The sequence below is a fragment of the Helianthus annuus genome, chromosome 10 (assembly GCF_002127325.2).
Source record: "Helianthus annuus cultivar XRQ/B chromosome 10, HanXRQr2.0-SUNRISE, whole genome shotgun sequence".
In the NCBI taxonomy this organism is placed as follows: Eukaryota; Viridiplantae; Streptophyta; class Magnoliopsida; order Asterales; family Asteraceae; genus Helianthus; species Helianthus annuus.
In genome coordinates, this window is record NC_035442.2 from 10085935 (window position 1) to 10104817 (window position 18883).

The following is an 18883-nucleotide window of genomic DNA, read 5'->3' on the forward strand; positions in this document are numbered from 1 at the left end:
CAGCTACAATCCAAAAACTCTCAAGAAAATTTTTACCCAGTAAATAAATAAGTTTACAATAAACCCTAGTATGTTTTAATTTTTAGTTGTCCTTTGTATTAAATTAGTCCCACGGTATGCAATAATACTTGAATGTTTATCTGTGAAATTTTATTATAAAATTTTAACTTAGCATTTTGTGTGCATTTTTGCATATATGCTAAACAGCATGAATGAGTTATCTGAAGCCCTAGAGAATCTCAATCTCTATCCTGTGAACATATCCAAAGACTTTACTGGTTACATCGCCAATGTGGAGGAACATATGGAATTTCAAGCTCCACCTCCGGAGAAATCAAAGCCTAGGAAAAGGAGAAGATTTGTAGGATGGAGGAAAGTTCGTAGGAGGAACCCAGCAACTAGAAAAGTTCCCAAAATTGAAAATCCCATTGATAAAGGAAAAGGGATCGAGATTAAGGAAAATGCTAGGCAAGTAGAAATAGAAATTGGGGAAAGTTCTAGGCAAGTCGAGGAATTGCCACTACAGGAGGAATTAGATCGAGTACTGGCAAGTTGCGATATTCTCAGGCCTATCAATAATAACCTCTACCCATATCCTGCTGAAACTCAACTTCCAATAAACTTAGAACCAGCCATTCCAGACCCTCTAATCCACACCCAACCTTTAGGAGAAATGGACGAGTGGTGGACTAACGACTGGCAGTTTCAAAACCTCCTTAATAACCCTTATACCTTTTTCCCTCAATTTGACCCAGAACCTATACCAAACCCACCGATGAGTAATGAAAACCTAGCTGAACTCCGCCATTTTGGCGAGGAGCTGGTGACTGCAAGGAATAGGATCCGTGAGGTAGGAGAAGAAATCTCCTGGAAGTACGACGAGAGGGAACGTCGCTTCTAAAATGCCAGCTGACAAGGGATAGTGTGGTTGGGAGGTTGTGTTTGTATAATAAACAATAGTAATAAAAATAGTACTCTGTAAAATAACTAAAAAATAAAACTTTGTAAAATAACAGTGTGTACGGATGCCTAATATAATCTATAAAAATGGAAGTCAAGAAATCGAAAATTTTGGCTATACATGTGTTGTAAAATTAGTGTGAATATGTGTAATTGTTTTGTTATATTTGGTTATCAATTATTTTATGCTAATTATTTATATAAATTAATTATCAGATGGCAAACGCTAGTAATGAACCAGTTAACGAAGTTAACCAATCAGAGCAAAATCCGGAAGGTCAATTTATGACTAGGCAAGATATCGAAAATATCGTTGTTCAAGGGATAGCCAATGCTATTCCAGCAATTCTGGCTGCTACCCAGAAACCTGTTGAACCTCAAGAAATTATCCTAGTAAACGTACTCAAGAAGATAACTTCAGTAATAGTGTAAACGGAGGCGGCAACCATACGAATCACGATAATGATCCACAGCAGGCCCTACTTCTTAAGAAAATGAAAGCTGCAATGCCTGGTTGCACTTACAAAGAATTATTTGCTTGTAAACCAGCTGGATTTGCAGGCAATGAAGGGGCGACTGCGACACTACGTTGGTTGGAGAAAAGCGAAGCAGTAATTATGATAAGTAAATGTACTGAGGAGGACAAGGTCATGTATGCGTCGCATCTTTTTAAAGAAGGGGCGCTAGAGTGGTGGAATACGGTACTTCAAGCCAAAGGAAGAAATATGGCCTATGCCATGAATTGGGAGGAATTTAAGCAGCTAATGGAAACAAAATTCTGTCCCGAATATGAAAAGGAACAAATGGCAAATAAGTTCCTGAACCATCAGATGATGGGGGTAGATTGTCGAGGATATACTTCGACGTTCTTCGAGTATGCGAGAGTGGTACCAACGCTGGCTTCGCCGGAACCGATGCTTATTTCCCGCTATATTTGGGGGTTGATTGGCGAAATCCGTAATATCGTTAAAGCTGCGAGACCTCGCACTATTGACGATGCGGTAGAATTAGCTAACACCCTAACTGACGAACTGGTACGCACAAGTGAAGAAAATCGGAAAAAGGAAGTAGCCCAAAAGATTACCCAAGGATTCCGTGTGGGTAACCGTAATAATTTTCGGAAAAAGGGAATTTGGCAATCTTCCACTGTTCCATTTTGCAATGCTTGTAAAAGGAAGCATTTTGGAAGATGCAAGGGGTATTGCAATTTCTGTAAAATTCCAGGGCATCAAGAAGAAGATTGCAGAAAGAAGAAAGCCATGGTCTGCTATAATTGTGGAGAGGCTGGACATCTTAGGCCAGACTGCCCAAAATTGGTCAAACCAGCAGACAACAAAGCCAAGACAGCCGATGGAGTTACTAAGAAGAATGCCAGAGCATTCCAGCTGACCACTCAAGAAGCAGAACTCATTCCAGATGTGATAGCTGGTACGTTCCTAGTGCACAACGTGTATGCAAAAGTATTATTTGACTCTGGTGCAAACCAAAGTTTTATAAATACTTCATTCTGCCAAGCTCTTAATTTACCCTTAACCAACCTTAGGCAGATTTTTACAGTCGAAACGGCAGATGGAAATTCTGTTAACATAGATAAGGTTTTGCGAGAAGGAAAGATAGAACTCTTAGGTCATAAATTTTCTGCAAACTTGTTACCTATGAATTTAGCCGGATTCGATGTAGTATTAGGAATGGATTGGTTAGTAGCCAACATGCTCGAATTCTCAGCGATAAAAATTCCATAGAAATCATACACCCACAGGAGAGGTAATCTCAATTACAGGAGATAAGCCACGAAAGCCACTGAAATTTATTTCAGTAATGAAATTGGCCAGTTATTCAAGAAAACAAGAAGTAGTGTATATGATTTCAGTAATCAATAACACGAAAAGTAAGGAGCTTAAGGAAATTCCAGTAATCTCAGAATACCCTGATGTATTCCCAGAAGAACTACCTGGATTACCACCCGACAGGGAAGTAGAGTTTAGGATTCATCTGATTCCTGGAACTACACCAATAGCTAAAGCACCTTACCGGTTAGCACCCACTGAAATGCTAGAATTGAAAAAGCAGTTAGATGAATTGCTAAGTAAAAGATTCATACAACCTAGTTCATCCCCGTGGGGAGCTCCAGTATTGTTTGTGAAAAAGAAAGATGGGTCAATGAGAATGTGTATTGATTATAGGGAATTGAATAAGGTTCCAATTAAGAATCGATACCCATTACCTAGGATTGATGATCTTTTTGATCAACTCCAGGGAGCTAGGTATTTTTCTAAGATAGACTTACGCTCCGGATACCATCAGTTGAAAGTACAAGAAGAAGACATACCTAAAACTGCTTTCAGAACTAGGTATGGTCATTACGAGTTTACAGTCATGCCCTTTGGACTAACGAATGCACCTGCGGCATTCATGGACATGATGAATAGGATCTGTAAACCGTATTTGGATAAATTTGTAATTGTCTTCATCGACGATATACTTATTTATTCCAAAAGTCAGGATGAACACTGTCAGCACTTGCATGCACTCTTAACTTTGTTAAGAAGGGAAAAGCTTTATGCCAAATTCTCGAAATGTGAATTTTGGCTACAGGAGGTGCAATTTTTGGGGCATATGGTAAATCACGAATGTGTTCACGTAGTTCCCTCCAAAATAGAAGCAATTACCAAATGGAAGGTCCTGCAATTGGCTACGGAAGTTAGAAGTTTTCTAGGGTTAGCCGGATATTATAGGCGATTCATTAAGGATTTTTCTAAGATAGCCGTGCCATTAACTAAGTTAACCTGTAAATCAGTTAACTTTGAATGAGGACCTAAGCAAGAAGAGGCTTTTAATATTTTAAAGCAAAAGTTAACAAATGCTCCAATTCTAGCTTTGCCAGAAGGAACAGAAGATTTTGAGGTTTACTGTGATGCTTCTAAGCTAGGATTAGGATGTGTGTTAATGCAACGCAAGAAGGTAATTGCATATGCATCCAGGCAATTGAAAAAGCATGAGGAAAATTATACAACTCATGACTTAGGGTTAGGAGCCATAATTTTTGCCCTTAAGATTTGGAGACATTACCTGTATGGAAGTAAGTTTACTGTCTATACGGATCATAAAAGTTTAAGATACATATTTGGGCAAAAAGAATTAAAAATGAGACAAAGGAGATGGATGGAAATCCTAAGTGACTACGACTGTGATATTCAATATCACGAAGGAAAAGCAAATGTAGTCGCATATGCTTTAAGTTGTAAGTATCATGAAAAGCAAAAGCGAGTTCGTGCTCTTAGATTAAATCTGCAGTTAGATTTAATGGAACAACTAAAGAAAGTTCAAGAAACAGCAATCGAAGACAATACTGAAGGAATGAAAGGACGAATAAAAGAGTTAGAGCAAGGAAATGATGGAATTTGGAGATTCCATAAGAAAAGAATTTGGGTACCTAAGCAAGGAGAATTAAGAAATAAGATTTTAGAGGAAGCTCGTAAATCTAGGTATACCATACATCCCGGAAACAATAAAATGTACCAAGATTTAAGAAATAATTTCTGGTGGATAGGAATGAAAAAGGATATAGCAAAATATGTTTCTAAGTGTCTTACTTATTCGCAAGTAAAGGCAGAACATCAGAAACTTTCGGGACTACTACAACAATTAGAAATGCCTGTATGGAAATGGGAACTCATAACAATGGACTTTGTTACTAAGTTACCCAAAACCAGAAAAGGTAATGATGTGATTTGGGTAATTGTGGATCGATTAGCCAAATCAGCTCATTTTCTACCCATGAAAGAAACCTTTAGTATGGAGAGGTTAGCCAAGTTGTATGTAGACGAAGTAGTATCCTTACATGTAGTTCCACTTTCCATTGTCTCGGATAGAGATAGTCGTTTCACTTCCCATTTCTGGACGAGTTTCCAGGAAGCAATGGGAACCCGACTAAATTTAAGTACTGCATATCATCCACAAACAGACGGACAAAGTGAAAGGACGATACAAACTTTGGAAGATATGCTCCGGGCATGTGTGATAGATTTTGGTGAAAACTGGGATGATCACCTACCTTTGATCGAATTCTCCTATAATAATAGTTATCATACAAGCATCAAAGCTTCCCCATTCGAAGCACTGTATGGAAACAAGTGTAGAACTCCAGTTTGTTGGGCAGAAATAGGAGAAAGTCAATTATCAGGTCCTGAAATTGTACAAGAAACTACCGACAAGACCACTCAAATCAAGGAAAGACTGAAAACGGCTCGAGATCGCCAGAAGAGTTACGCAGACAATCAACGCAAGCCACTAGAGTTTCAAGTTGGAGACAAGGTACTCTTGAAAGTTTCTCCTTTGAAAGGAGTAGTACGGTTTGGTAAGAAAGGAAAGCTGAGTCCAAGGTACGTAGGACCATTTCCCGTAATCCAACAAATAGGACCCGTTGCTTATCGTTTACAACTACCAGAAGAACTAGCTGGAGTACATGATGTGTTTCATGTATCCAATCTCAAGAAATGTCTATCTGACGAATCCCTGGTAGTACCTCTTCAAGATGTAAAGGTAAATGAAAAGTTGAAATTTGTTGAGAAGACACTGTAGATAGAAGACAGAAAGGTTAAGTTTCTCAAACACAAACGACTAGTGCTAGTCAAAGTCAAATGGGATTCAAAGAGAGGACCAGAATACACTTGGGAGCTAGAATCAGAAATGAGCGGAAATATCCTCATTTATTTCAGTAAATCTCGAGGACGAGATTTTAATTAAGGTGGGGAGGATGTAACAACTCTCACCAAAACTATTAATTATTGTTTTAATTGTCTAATAGGAAACCCTAATTGAGACCCACAAATGATCCTGCATAAGCCCTAAAATTTTCAGAACAATCAAAATCAGGATCAGGGCCCCTAAAACTCAGGGGGGGGGGGGGGTATTCCCTGTTGACGATTATCCACATAATTTGCTGTCAAAATCGAATTTTATCATTCTGTCAACTCAGCTAAGCTAGTTAGGGACGTGGCTACCCTATGGTAGAGTGAGACCCCTCGCGTCACGCGACGCACCTATGTGACCCCTCGCGTCACGTGAGGGTGCCAAGTTTTCAGTATAAATAGAGAGGTGTGGGAGTTGAATTCTGGCACTTGTTCAATGAAAAAATTCGTTATACACACTGAGATATCGTTCAATTACTACAAAACACACAAAATCACTAAACGCTGCCGCGACAAACAGGGTAATAACTCGATCGCTATTACGATTCAATGTCTGATCGATTGAAACTATCCAACGGATGTTTAAGTGTTGCTCAAATTGGGTTTATACTTTGTCATTCGTCGTAAACTCGATCGATGTTTAAGTATTGCACTTTGTCATTCGTCGTGAGGGTTTAATCTCGTGAGTTATCGTAAATGCTGTATTAGTTACTGACCTAGTTTCGTGTGCATTGTTATTTGAATTTAGGTTAATCAGGCTATAATCAGTAGGCTAAACGCTGCCCGTCTAAACTTGCAATGTGAGTCATTCTCTTTTTATCAACTGTTTTACAATACCTCAAATTATTTTCAAAGGTTATAATTACAACGATTAAGTCGTGGTTATCTTAATCACTGGCTAGTGGGGTATTGTGCACATTACTAATTTCTCACGGGTTAGGCTAATAAATCCTCACCGTGATAAATGTCACTACTTGGGGAAAGACCCAATAGTGGTATCGCCATTGTCAGCAAGTGACAAAGTGCCATATAAAAATAAGATAGAAGCCATTGTAATCGCTCTTATGCTGTAATTTATAACTATGTGTCATTTTATCAAAATGAATGATTCACTCAGTATTTCCCCGCTGACAAAAAATATTTTCAAAACATGTTTCAGGCGACCTGCTGTAAATCAAGGAAAACGTGCTACGGAGCACTAACAAGCTTGAAGAGGTGGCTCAGTTAAAATGAATAAACATGTTTTAAATAAATCAGGGAATTTCCTAGTAAAATTCCTATATTGTAAATTACGGGGTTTATCCCGAATTATGAAATAAAATAATCGGGAATTTCAAGTTTTTAAAAGATCCTGTTAAAATCTTCCGTTGTCGCATCAATTAAATACCACGCGTTCCTGTCCCGCGGCTCCTGATCGAGTCAAACCGGGGCTGGGGCCATGACATTTTATTTTTAAGAAAGCAGTAAACTATTTACAAAATTCTTATGAAAAACCAGTTATTCAGGATTCCTCATCCCGTTGAGTTCAACTAAATGTTCAAAGCGAGCCCTGTCAAATGCTTTAGTATAAAGATCTGCCAGGTTATCTTGTGTGTCGACTTTATGAAGTTCAATTAGTTTCTTTCAACACTTTGAACTTCATTTTAAATCATTTAATATTCACATGTCCATCATCATAATTTTCAAACTCTGTCAACAATCTCACATCCCCCGTCATCTGCCTAGAGCAGCCACTATCAACATACCATAAGTTGATAATCCTCCTTAGTAGCTCCTGCACACACCAACTAAGAAATAAGTTAGATTGGGGGACCCAAGCCTTCATGGTCTTGGGTCGTCCAAATTCACCAACCACTGGAACATCCATCCAATATCCATTACTCCTAACTAGAGTCTTGGATCTCAGACCTGTTGATGGAATTTGATTTTGATTTCCACTAGGTCTTTGGTCCTGAGGGTTCCTATATGTGTTTGGACTATTTGACCTTTGAAAATTTTGATTTTGATACCTTGAATTTTGATTCCAAGAAGCTTGATTGTTATAATTTCTAAAGCCATTGTTATAAAAAGTTCAACCACCATTATTTTGGTATCGATTTTGATATTGACCTTGACTCCTGAAATTATTAGAATTATAATTGTTCATTCTTGGTGAACTGCTTCTAGGTCTCTCATATCTGCCTGGTGGAGATTTAGGCTGAAATCTTGGTTGATTTCTTTGAAAACGTGGAACTTGTGGAGTTCCTGTTCCAGCCTTATCTACACCAACAGCAACATTCTCTGGTTGCTGAGGAGCAGATTTCTTTGGAGAGTTTGACTCTCTCTCCTTTTTATCACCACTATTCTCTGGTGAATTCTCTCTCTTCCTCTCACTAACTTGTGCTTCACTCTTTTTGTTAGGAAAGCAGCTAGCTACATGTCCCTTTGTGTGACACTTGAAGCACGATCCCCTTTTCAAAGACTTCTTAGCTGGAGTCTTTGAGGTAGATCCCTCATCAGATGGTGATGATGCCTTGGATGAATCTTGTTCAGTTTGCCTAATTTCAGATTTTTCTATGTTCTTATTTTTTGCAAACTCTACATTCGATTCATTTTCAATAACAGTGGTTTCGTTTTTCATATCACTACCTTGAACAAAATTAATCTTTTTAACAAAAGTTTGATTTTTACTCTTAGGAGGTGAATTTTTCCTTTTCAAAGATTCCCTGTTATTGTTCTTGTTAGCATCATCACTCTCAGGCCCATCACTTTGACTTGATGCGAAACTACTTGGTGCAGTTGACATAAAGTCTGTTAGATCATCTTCATCAGGCAGGAATGAATAGTCATGACTAAGAGGAGGTGGGACTTCATTAAAGCCCTGGAAGCCCACACTGGTCTTGTCATTACTCTTCTTTAACCCACCCATCATGTGCTTCATAACAAAAGTAGAGTCCCTGAATTGACCTAATTTCTTTTCAAGTTCAACAATTTTGAGTTGTGCATCTAACAACTCTTTGCTTTTTCAGAAATCTCTTTTGTTTTCTCAGCCATCATGTCATGAGCTAAGTCTATAACTTGAAGTTTTTCATTTAGTTTGCATGTTAAAGCTTCAAGTATAAAGATTCGTTTCTTTTAGCAAAAAAGTTTGATTCTTTTATGTTAGACGTCTCGCTTACCAGACTTTGGTTTTGTGTTGTCAACCTATCAACCTCACCCTGTAATTCACGACATTTTAAACATACAGAATTAGATTGTACCTCTTCCTCATGAACTTCTGTAGTTTGATCAGCAACGATCTGTTCAGCTTCACTCTCTTTCTCTACTTCAACATCCACTTTTGCTTCAGCATTCTCCACTTTAACCTCAGCATCATTCACAGTAGTTTCAGCCTCATCAACTGGCACTATCTCTGCCATGAATGCCTGGGTGGCATTCTCATTATCTTCCAGATGAACACTCCAATCATATGGCCCTTCTCGTGCTGTAGAGATCGCAACTTTATTGCTTTTGACATCTTCATTTCCTTGATACCTCTTTTGTAATGCATCCCACATATCCTTTGAATTAGTGTACTTATTGAAGGTATGCTTGATGCTATCAGGTAAGGAAATTTTTATCGCAGCCAAGGCTCTCTATTCAGCCTCATACATCCTTTTATCATTCTCTTGCATGTTACATTCTAGATTTTGAGACAAAAACGATATGGTTTGACCCGTTTCGGCTAATATATGCAAATTATATGCTGATCCGAACGCGAAAAGTGCGTAACGGGTAACCAAATGAGTCATATGTAAGTTTTCTAAGTTAATATGCCTTAAATATGTTGTGACATCAGTAAGATATCTTCTATTCTGCCCAAAACGGATTTAAACTCAAATTACGCCCCGTAGGGGTATTTTAGTCATTTTAAAGGTTTAAAAGAGTTTAAATATAATTCTAAGTTTCGGGTCTGATGTAAAAAATTACTTAGTTTACTAAGTTTTATCAGTATGGTATAACTTATACGTGAAATTTATTACTTATAACCAAACTATGTACCGAAAGGGCATTTTGGTAATTTCGCATAGGCTTAAAATGTCAAAACTGGAAATCTGAGTTTAAGACTTTTGCTTACTGTTAAAACATAAAAATTTACTGAATATATCAGTAGGCATCAACCCTTATATGTTTAAAATAGTTTTAATACATACTATGCGTTAAAAACGCTTAAAAAGGCGATTTTGGGCTAATTCCGGGTTCTACATCGAAAGCTGATATTTTTATTATTCCAGAAGGCTTAAAATATCCTATTTATCATATTGGATCAGTAGAAAAAGGTTTGGGGTCAAAAGGATTTGTAAAACTCATTTTATAGCCCAAAAGGGCAAAACCGGTAACTACCGAATCAAGCTTAGTACTCTAGGTTATGCTCAGTCTAAAAATAAATAAAAATCTCTAAATATCCCAAAATATTATTTTATATCAATGGGTAAAAAGTTTGGTATCAAAATCGGGTTTAAATAGGCTGTACGCTAATTACGCCATTTAATTAATAAAAAAGCTCCTCCTTTACGCTAATGAGCATAACTCCTAATCTAGACCTCAAACTGATGTCAAATTTTAGGGACAAGTTTATAAATCAGTAGTGAAGGTTTCTATTCTTTCACTTTTTCAAAAATCACATTTTGAGGTGATAAGTGCATAATAGTCAACATTTAGAAGATTAACAGAAACATACATATAAATCGGATAACTAATGAACCAAGTTGTATAATCACAACGGGTTATACTTATAGGTAACTTGGTCCTATTAAGGCTCTAAGGCATTTCTAAATCATGCTTAAATTGGTCAGAACTAAAAGTCAAAGCAGAAGTCAAACTATGCGACTTTCGGTCCCAAACCGAGCCTAAACTGAAAATTGTCGAGTTGAACATGTTTAGACATGTTCTTACATTAATTACCAAGTTATATTAGTGTCAAAACAGGTTGCATAGCTTCTACATTGCTAATTATGCATTAATTTGAAAATTAGCTTTCTGTTGACTTTTTAATATCAAGTTTGACTCGACAATTGACCTAGTTAGAGTGGGAATCAGAGGGTGCCCTTTTAAGGGTTTATTGCCCACATAATTACCAACTCATAGGTACTTTCAATTTGAAATTTGACTGGACAAGTTAAGATTAATGACGACGTCAAATCTTAATTACGACGGTTTGACTTTACGCTAATAAACTAAGCAAAACTGAATTAATGAAGGTTAAGTACACTTACAATAGTCCTAAGCACGACTAATGATCACTAGGAATGAGTCTTGAGCTCCAGGAACCTCCAGGAAGTGAGTTATGAAAGTTTCAAGTGAATGAGCAATTAACCCCTTTTAAAACCATCAAACAAGCCCCTTGAATCGAAAAATGGTAAGTTTAGTCGGTTAAACCGGCTGTAACAGGCAGCTGTGATGAAATTCTGCATCTGGCAGTGCCAGGCGGCCCACGTAAGGGTCCTGCCTGGGCTTACGCGGCCCGTGTGAGGCCTGGGTCCAGGTAACAACTTTCAAATATTGCACATTTGGTCCCTGGTCCTTCCAAACTTGATTTCCACATGGTTTCTTGCACTTTTAACCCCCAAACTTGACTTTTAAGGACCCCATGTCATAACCCAACTTTGTTTAGTCCCTGGTTATTCATACGTTCACCGAAAAGTCTTAAATTTCAACGTTGACGCTTTTAACCCCTCGCATACGAATATTGTCATAACTTTCTCATACGATAACGAAACTTGGTGAAATTTTTATCACACATTCTCATGAGTATAATTTATCATTACAAAGCTTCGGGTTTGCTAAAAGGTCACTCAGAGGTATACTTTAAACATGTTGACACATTTAACCCCTATAGTTTGTAATTCCTCACTTTCTTTCACAATTAGCTTTGTATGATCCATGATTTATTCGTTTAAGGGTATAAACATCATGTAGGGTCATTGAAAGATATATTTATCCGTTATGACATTTTGAACCCTTTTATACACACAGATTCCCTGTTTGTCAACTTTAGTCCCTCTAAATCAATCCTTTACACGTTTTAAGTCCATGACACGTGTCGATATATTATTGGACATGAATTTTCGAGGTGTTACATCCTCACCCCCTTAAAAGAAATCTCGACCTCGAGATTTACTGAAACAAATTAGGGTACTTTTCTTTCATTATGGACTCTACCTCCCACGTGTATTCGGGACATCTGCGGGCATCCCATTTAACCTTGACAATAGGCACATGCTTCCTTCGAAGCTTCTTAACCTGTCGATCCTCAATCGACAAAGGTTTTTCCACAAATTTCAAGCTCTCATCTATATGCACATCTGTATGCGGTATGCTTAGCGATTCATCAGCTAAAAATTTCTTCAGATTGCAGATGTGGAATACATTGTGAATACCACTGAGCTCTTCAGGTAAGTTTAACTTATATGCCACTGATCCAACACATTCGATGATCTCGAATGGTCCTATATACCTTGGGCTTAGTTTACCTTTCTTACCAAATCGCATCACTCCCTTCTAGGGTGATACTTTTAGCAAACTTTATCACCAACCTCAAACTTTAGAGGTTTTCGCCTTTCATCAGCATAACTTTTCTGCCTATCCCTGGCAGCTTTCAGGCGGTCACGAATCTGGACAATCTTGTCCATCATTTCAAGGACTATATCGGGTCCTGACAATTGAGCTTCCCCTACTTCTGCCCAACAAACAGGCGTTCTACACTTTCTACCATATAATGCCTCAAAAGGCGCAACCTTAATGCTTGTATGGTAGTTATTGTTATAGGAGAACTCGATCAATGGCAGGTGGTTATCCCAACTACCACCTAGGTCAATTACACATGCACGAAGCATGTCTTCCAAAGTTTGGATGGTACGCTCACTCTGCCCATCCGTCTGAGGATGGTAAGTCGTACTATAATTTAAACGCGTGCCCAAAGACTGTTGGAAACTTTTCCAAAAGTGTGACGTGTATCTGGTATCTCTATCAGAGATAATAGCCACTGGTACTCCATGCAGAGATACTATCTTATCGACATACAATTAGGCTAACATGTCAGAACTATAAGTTTCCTTAATGGGTAGGAAATGTGCTGACTTAGTCAGTCTATCTACTATCACCCATATAGTATCATTTCCTTTCCTTGTCTTTGGCAGCTTGGTGATGAAATCCATCGTCACCATTTCCCATTTCCAAGTGGGAATTTCAGGCTGTTGTAGCAACCCTGACGGCTTCTGATGTTCAGCTTTGACTTGCGCACACGTCAAACATTTAGCTACGTAAGCAGCTATAGACTTCTTCAAGCCTATCCACCAGTAATTTGCCTTTAAATCCTGGTACATCTTATCAGCTCCTGGATGAACGGAATATCTAGAACTGTGGGCTTCCTGGAGGATTACATCCCGAAGTCCTCCATAAACTGGAACCCATATACGTCCGTTTAACCTTAGGATTCCGTCCTTGCCATAGGATAACTGCTCTTCAGTTACTCCTAGCTTTTCATCAGGATATTTAGCTTCCAAAACAACTTCCTTCTGTGTAGCTAACAACCTTTCATTCAAACTATTCTTTATCTCAATGCTCTTGGCATTGATTCTTATAGGCTTCACTCTTTCCTTTCTACTTAAGGCATCAGCGACTACATTTGCCTTGCCTGGATGATATCTTATCTCACAATCATAATCATTCAGAGTTTCCATCCAGCGTCACTGCCTCATGTTCAAGTCCTTCTGATTGAACAAGTGTTGAAGGCTTTTGTGATCCGAGTAGATCACACACTTAGTTCCATACAAATAGTGCCTCCACAGCTTTAGTGTGAATATAACGGCACCCAGCTCCAAGTCATGGGTGGTGTAGTTCTTCTCATGCACCTTCAACTGACGTGAAGCATAGGCAATGACCTTGCCTTTCTGCATAAGCACACATCCCATCCCGGTGTGTGATGCATCACAATATACCACAAACTCCTCTATTCCATCAGGTAATGACAACACAGGTGCATTGCTCAACTTTTGCTTAAGAATGTCAAAGGATTCCTGCTGCTTAGGGCCCCAATCAAACTTAATATTCTTACGTGTTAACGAAGTTAAGGGCGCAGCAATCCTTGAAAAATTTTTAATAAATCGCCTATAGTATCCTGCTAAACCTAGGAAACTATGAATCTCCGTAGGCGTATTCGGCTCTTGCCAGTTCATAATAGCTTCAATCTTAGCGGGATCTACTTGGATACCATGCTCACTAACAACATGTCCAAGAAATTGGACTTCCCGAAGCCAGAATTCACACTTTGAAAACTTGGCATAAAGTTTTTCTTGTTGAAGCAGTTTCAGAATGCATCGAAGATGCTTCTCATGGTTAGCTTGATTCTTCGAGTAGATGAGAATGTCATCGATGAAGACGATGACAAATTTATCCAGATAAGGCTTGCAGACGCGATTAATGAGATCCATGAATGCATTTGTGAGTCCAAAAGGCATCACTAGGAACTCGTAATGACCGTAACGAGTCCTAAATGCAGTCTTGTGTACATATTCATCTTTAACCTTCAATTGATGATAGCCTGACCTCAAATCGATCTTAGAGAAGTAGCTTGCCCCTTGTAACTGATCGAACAGATCGTCGATCCTGGGCAAAGGGTACCTATTCTTGATAGTGACCTTATTAAGCTCGCGGTAATCAATGCATAGACGCATTGATCCATCCTTTTTCTTGACAAACAAGATTGGCGCTCCCCAAGGAGACGAACTAGGTCTAATAAAACCTTTGGCTACTAAATCATCTAGCTGCGTCCTCAATTCCTTCATCTCTGTTGGTGCCAACCTATAAGGTGCTCTTGCCACAGGTGCTGCTCCGGGGATAATGTCAATTCTGAATTCTACTTGCCTATGTGGTGGTAAACCAGGTAGTTCTTCAGGAAAACTTCAGGGTACTCAGAAATGACGGGAATATCTTCAATCTTGGGTTTCTGCTCATCAATAGTCACCTGTGCCATATAAATGACACAACCCTTCTTCAAGCATCTAGATGCTTTGAGCATTGACACTTGCTCAGGCAATCCATACTGTGTATCTCCCTGAATGGTAAGCGACTCACCAGATGAAGTCTTGACCACCACTTGCTTCTTGTTGCAAACGATCTGGGCTTGGTTATTAGATAACCAGTCCATGCCTAAAACGCTATCAAATCCGGCTAACACAGTCGAGGCTGTCTCTATGGTTCCATCGGCTAATTCCACCTCATATTTCACACGTAAGGTTCTAGCAGATAGGTTTAACAACTTACAGAACTTATCATCAACAAAAGACTTATCTGCTCCAGTATCAAAAAGTACTCTTGCTTAAACATCATTTATGAGGAAGGTACCTGTGATCACGTTGTCGTTCTGGATAGCCTCCTGTCCGTTCATCTGGAAGACCCTAGCATTGGTCTTCTTGGTTTCCTCCGGCTTCTTGGCGTATTTAGGGCAGTTAGTCTTAATGTGCCCTTTCTCGTTGCAGCCGTAGCAGGTAGCATCTTTAATCTTCTTGCAGTCAATAGTCTTGTGCTCTTTAGACTTGCATAACCCACATGCAGGTGGTCCTGATTGAGACTTGGTCTCAAGCCTGCATTTTCCAAAGTGGCGTTTTTGGCAAGTCGTGCACTTTGGCTTTTCCTCTGTTCGCTGACTATTCTTTCCAGATCCAAACTTCTTAGAATCAGTGTTTCCCTTGTGCTTCTTTTCTGACCCTCGTGAGTTATCATCCTCACGCTTCCTCTTACTTTCTTCAGAATTCTTTAGCGTTCTCAACCTGACCGTATCTAAAATAAGGAACAAAGAGAGATCAGCTGCTGACCTAAACGTAGCAGGTCTTGAAGCCTTAACACCGGCTTTGATTTCTGGGGCTAAACCTCCAATGAAGCGAGCAATTCTCTTGGGTTCTGGTGTTACAAGGTAAGGAACCAGTCTAGACATGGTATTGAAACTAGTAAGATAGGCTTGGCAATCTAGGTTTTTCATATCCAACGATAAGAAATCTGACTCGATCCTTTTAACCTCATGTTGAGGGCAGTAGTTCTCTTTAATAAGAGCAACGAACTGTTCCCATGACATATTGTAGAGTGGGATCTTCCCAGCAGCTTGAATGAGAGACTTCCACCAAGCTAATGCCTCTCCCTTGAACGATTGGGATACATACTTCACTATATCCCTTTCAGCACAACCGCTGATATCAACAACAATGTCCATTTCATCTAACCAAGTCATACAATCTATTGCCCCTTTCTTCCCAGCGAAATCCCGGGGTTTGCATGAATCAAAGTACTTATAAGTACAAGACTTGGTACGCGCTCCATCATCGAACACTATCCTCTTGGATGGAACACTGTGTTGGTTTGAGGAATGTTCAACATCCTCTTTCTTGGGTTCATCTTTCTTAGAGGGTGGCTTGCTGTGAGCTTCTGAATGAGTCTTAGGAACAGACTTAGAGTGGGGTACTGAAGAAGTTCTACCATACGTCCCACTATACTCCCTGAATTGCTCCTCTACAGCTTTAGATACAGCTGTATCGATTAGTGTACGGAGCTCTCCTCTGGTTATATTAATCCTATCCTCATCGTGGTTTTCCAGAGGATGACTGTTCACTTCCTCCGACCTAGCCATGTAGCTTTAATTGCTACATAAAATTAAACAAGGGCAAGGTTGATACGGAAGCTTATACAGTTTTATCATTTTAAACGATTTATTAACCATGGTTTTTAATACACATTCTAGTTAATTTGTTAAGTATATAATTATTCAGGATCTTTATCATAAATCCTAAATTATAAGTTAATAATAGCATAAAAGGCCTAGTCACGTAGACAAGTTTAATTTAGAAGCCCAGATTTTATGGAATCGAGGCATTAAGGTTTGAATCAAAGTTCATTACCTTTTCTTGACAGGGAGTTGTAGGCTACCACTGTCTTTAGTCTCAAAGGACGTTAATTATAGCCCGTGGGCACTTCATCCTTAAGGGATGATTATATAAATAAGGGAATTTAGAATAACCCAATTTAAGAATGACTTATGTGATTTTATCGTATCACATTTGTTAAGCATGTTAATATGCTTTCAGATGTTTAACAAGGATTTGAATCTTTTGAATAGGTTTTACCATCTTGGCCATATCTGCAACGACATTTAGGCTAGGTTTTACCTTTAAGATTCTTTTTAATATTTAACGCAGAACAATCCTAAATTGAGATGTTAACAAGGATCTGAATCTAATTGTGGAACTACCGTCTTGGCCCTGTCTTAAGGTGACACATGGCTAGGTCTTGTCCTTTTTAGATTTTGCCATTTTATTATAATGGTAGATCTAATAATAGGAACCTAAACGTTCCACTAAAATTTAAGCAAGTATATGGTTGCCCTTAAACGGGACTTCTAACAAAAATGACTCGCCCATGCAGGGGCTAATCAGAAAAATAACAAAGGAAACAAATAAAAGATTAAAACGAATTAGGATTAGTCCTATGTTCTTGTCTAGACTCAAGAATGTGCAACTGTGTAACTGAGATTAAACACAAAAGGCTAGTGTTTAATTCACTCAATGTTAGCTCTGATACCAACCTGTCACACCCCGATATTTCCACGTATTACCGGTGGGCCCGGTGGGGAGTATCGTGACGTAGTTGATATATAGTCAAACAACACAATATTTAAATGCACAGCGGAAGCAAAATATAGATTCATTTCAACTAAATAAAATTGTAATATTAAGTATCACAAAATAGTTGAAACAGATCCACAGGCGGATCAAAATAAAAAGGAAACTGTTCAATAGACTTTAAAGGCATCTAAAGCTTGCGAGACTTGAGTAATGATGTCTGGAGTAGCCAGCCTATTTCGTCTAGTACCTACACTTAGCCTTTTTGGAAAATACGTCAGTTTACACTGGTAAATACAACTTAACTGACTCATTTTGAAAGGATTTTGAAAATTGATTTGAATGCACTTCGGCAAAAATATATTTATAACTTGGGACGATTATTAAAAATAATCTTGTATACAGTTTTACTCATTTGTCGTCCATTATGGCCGGTTTGTAGGGCCAGACTTAAGTTAACTGACACGCCATAGGTATAATGCCCACAAGGTTGATTCCTTTAAGTGAGTTACCAGTTTTTAGATAATGCATCTGTCAGGTGTACGCCTACACCCCGTGCTTAGGTCGTGGTCATTTCTTTGAATGATGCCAAGGATATCCGAGACATGGTCATTTAACCCCCAAAGCCATACACCAAATAATACATATTAAACGGGTCATGTAAATACATTAATCATAATATGATTTAAATGACTACACACCCGACCAAGCGGTACTTTTATAGTACCGTATCCCAAGCCCGTATAGGGAAAATAAGTTAAGAGTATTTACCTGAGCAAAGTATAAATCAAATACAGCAAGTGCACGTATCTTTTACTGGGCTCCTAATCTGGAACGAAGGTTTCTAATAACCTATTAGAATCCTAACGGGTCTTTAATTAAGCTTAGACTTAGACCGGTTAGTTTTCAAAAGGAAGATACGGTCTAAAATGCATGATAATGCGAAGACTGGTTCAGAATGTGGTTTTGACCCGACAAGCTTGTATGCTTGTTTAATATGGGTAACTTAAATACATTCTGGATTTTGAGACAAAAACGATATGGTTTGACCCGTTTCGGCTAATATATGCAAATTAATTACATATGTCGATCCGAATGCGAAAAGTGCGTAACGGGTAACCAAATGAGTTATATGCAAGTTTCCTAAGTTAATATGCCTTAAATATGTTGTGACATCAGTGAGATATTTTCTATTATGCCCAAAACGGATTTAAACTCAAATTACGCCTCGTAGGGGTATTTTAGTCATTTTAAAGGTTTAAAAGAGTTTAAATATAATTCTAAGTTTCGGGTCTGATGTAATCAGTAAAAATACTTAGTTTACTAAGTTTTATCACTAGGGTATAACTTATACGTGAAATTTATTACTTATAACCAAACTATGTACCGAAAGGGCATTTTGGTAATTTCGCATAGGCTTAGAAGGTCAAAACTGGAAATCTGAGTTTAAGACTTTTCCTTACTGTTAAAACATAAAAATTTACTGAATATATCAGTAGGCATCAACCCTTATATGTTTAAAATAGTTTTAATACATACTATGCGTTAAAAACGCTTAAAAAGGCGATTTTGGGCTAATTCCGGGTTCTACATTGAAAGCTGATA

At 38.4% G+C, this 18883-nt stretch overlaps 1 protein-coding gene across 1 annotated transcript in view; it reads left to right on the forward strand.

Annotated features, from left to right (window-relative positions):
* The first annotated feature begins 304 nt into the window (after positions 1-304).
* The window catches only part of LOC110880513 (splicing factor U2af large subunit A), a 28317-nt gene continuing 9738 nt past the window's right edge, over positions 305-18883 (forward strand). The window contains exon 1 of the mRNA XM_022129030.1: positions 305-501. Within this exon, the coding sequence (XP_021984722.1) occupies positions 305-501 (197 nt within the window). The remainder of the gene's footprint in view (positions 502-18883) is intronic.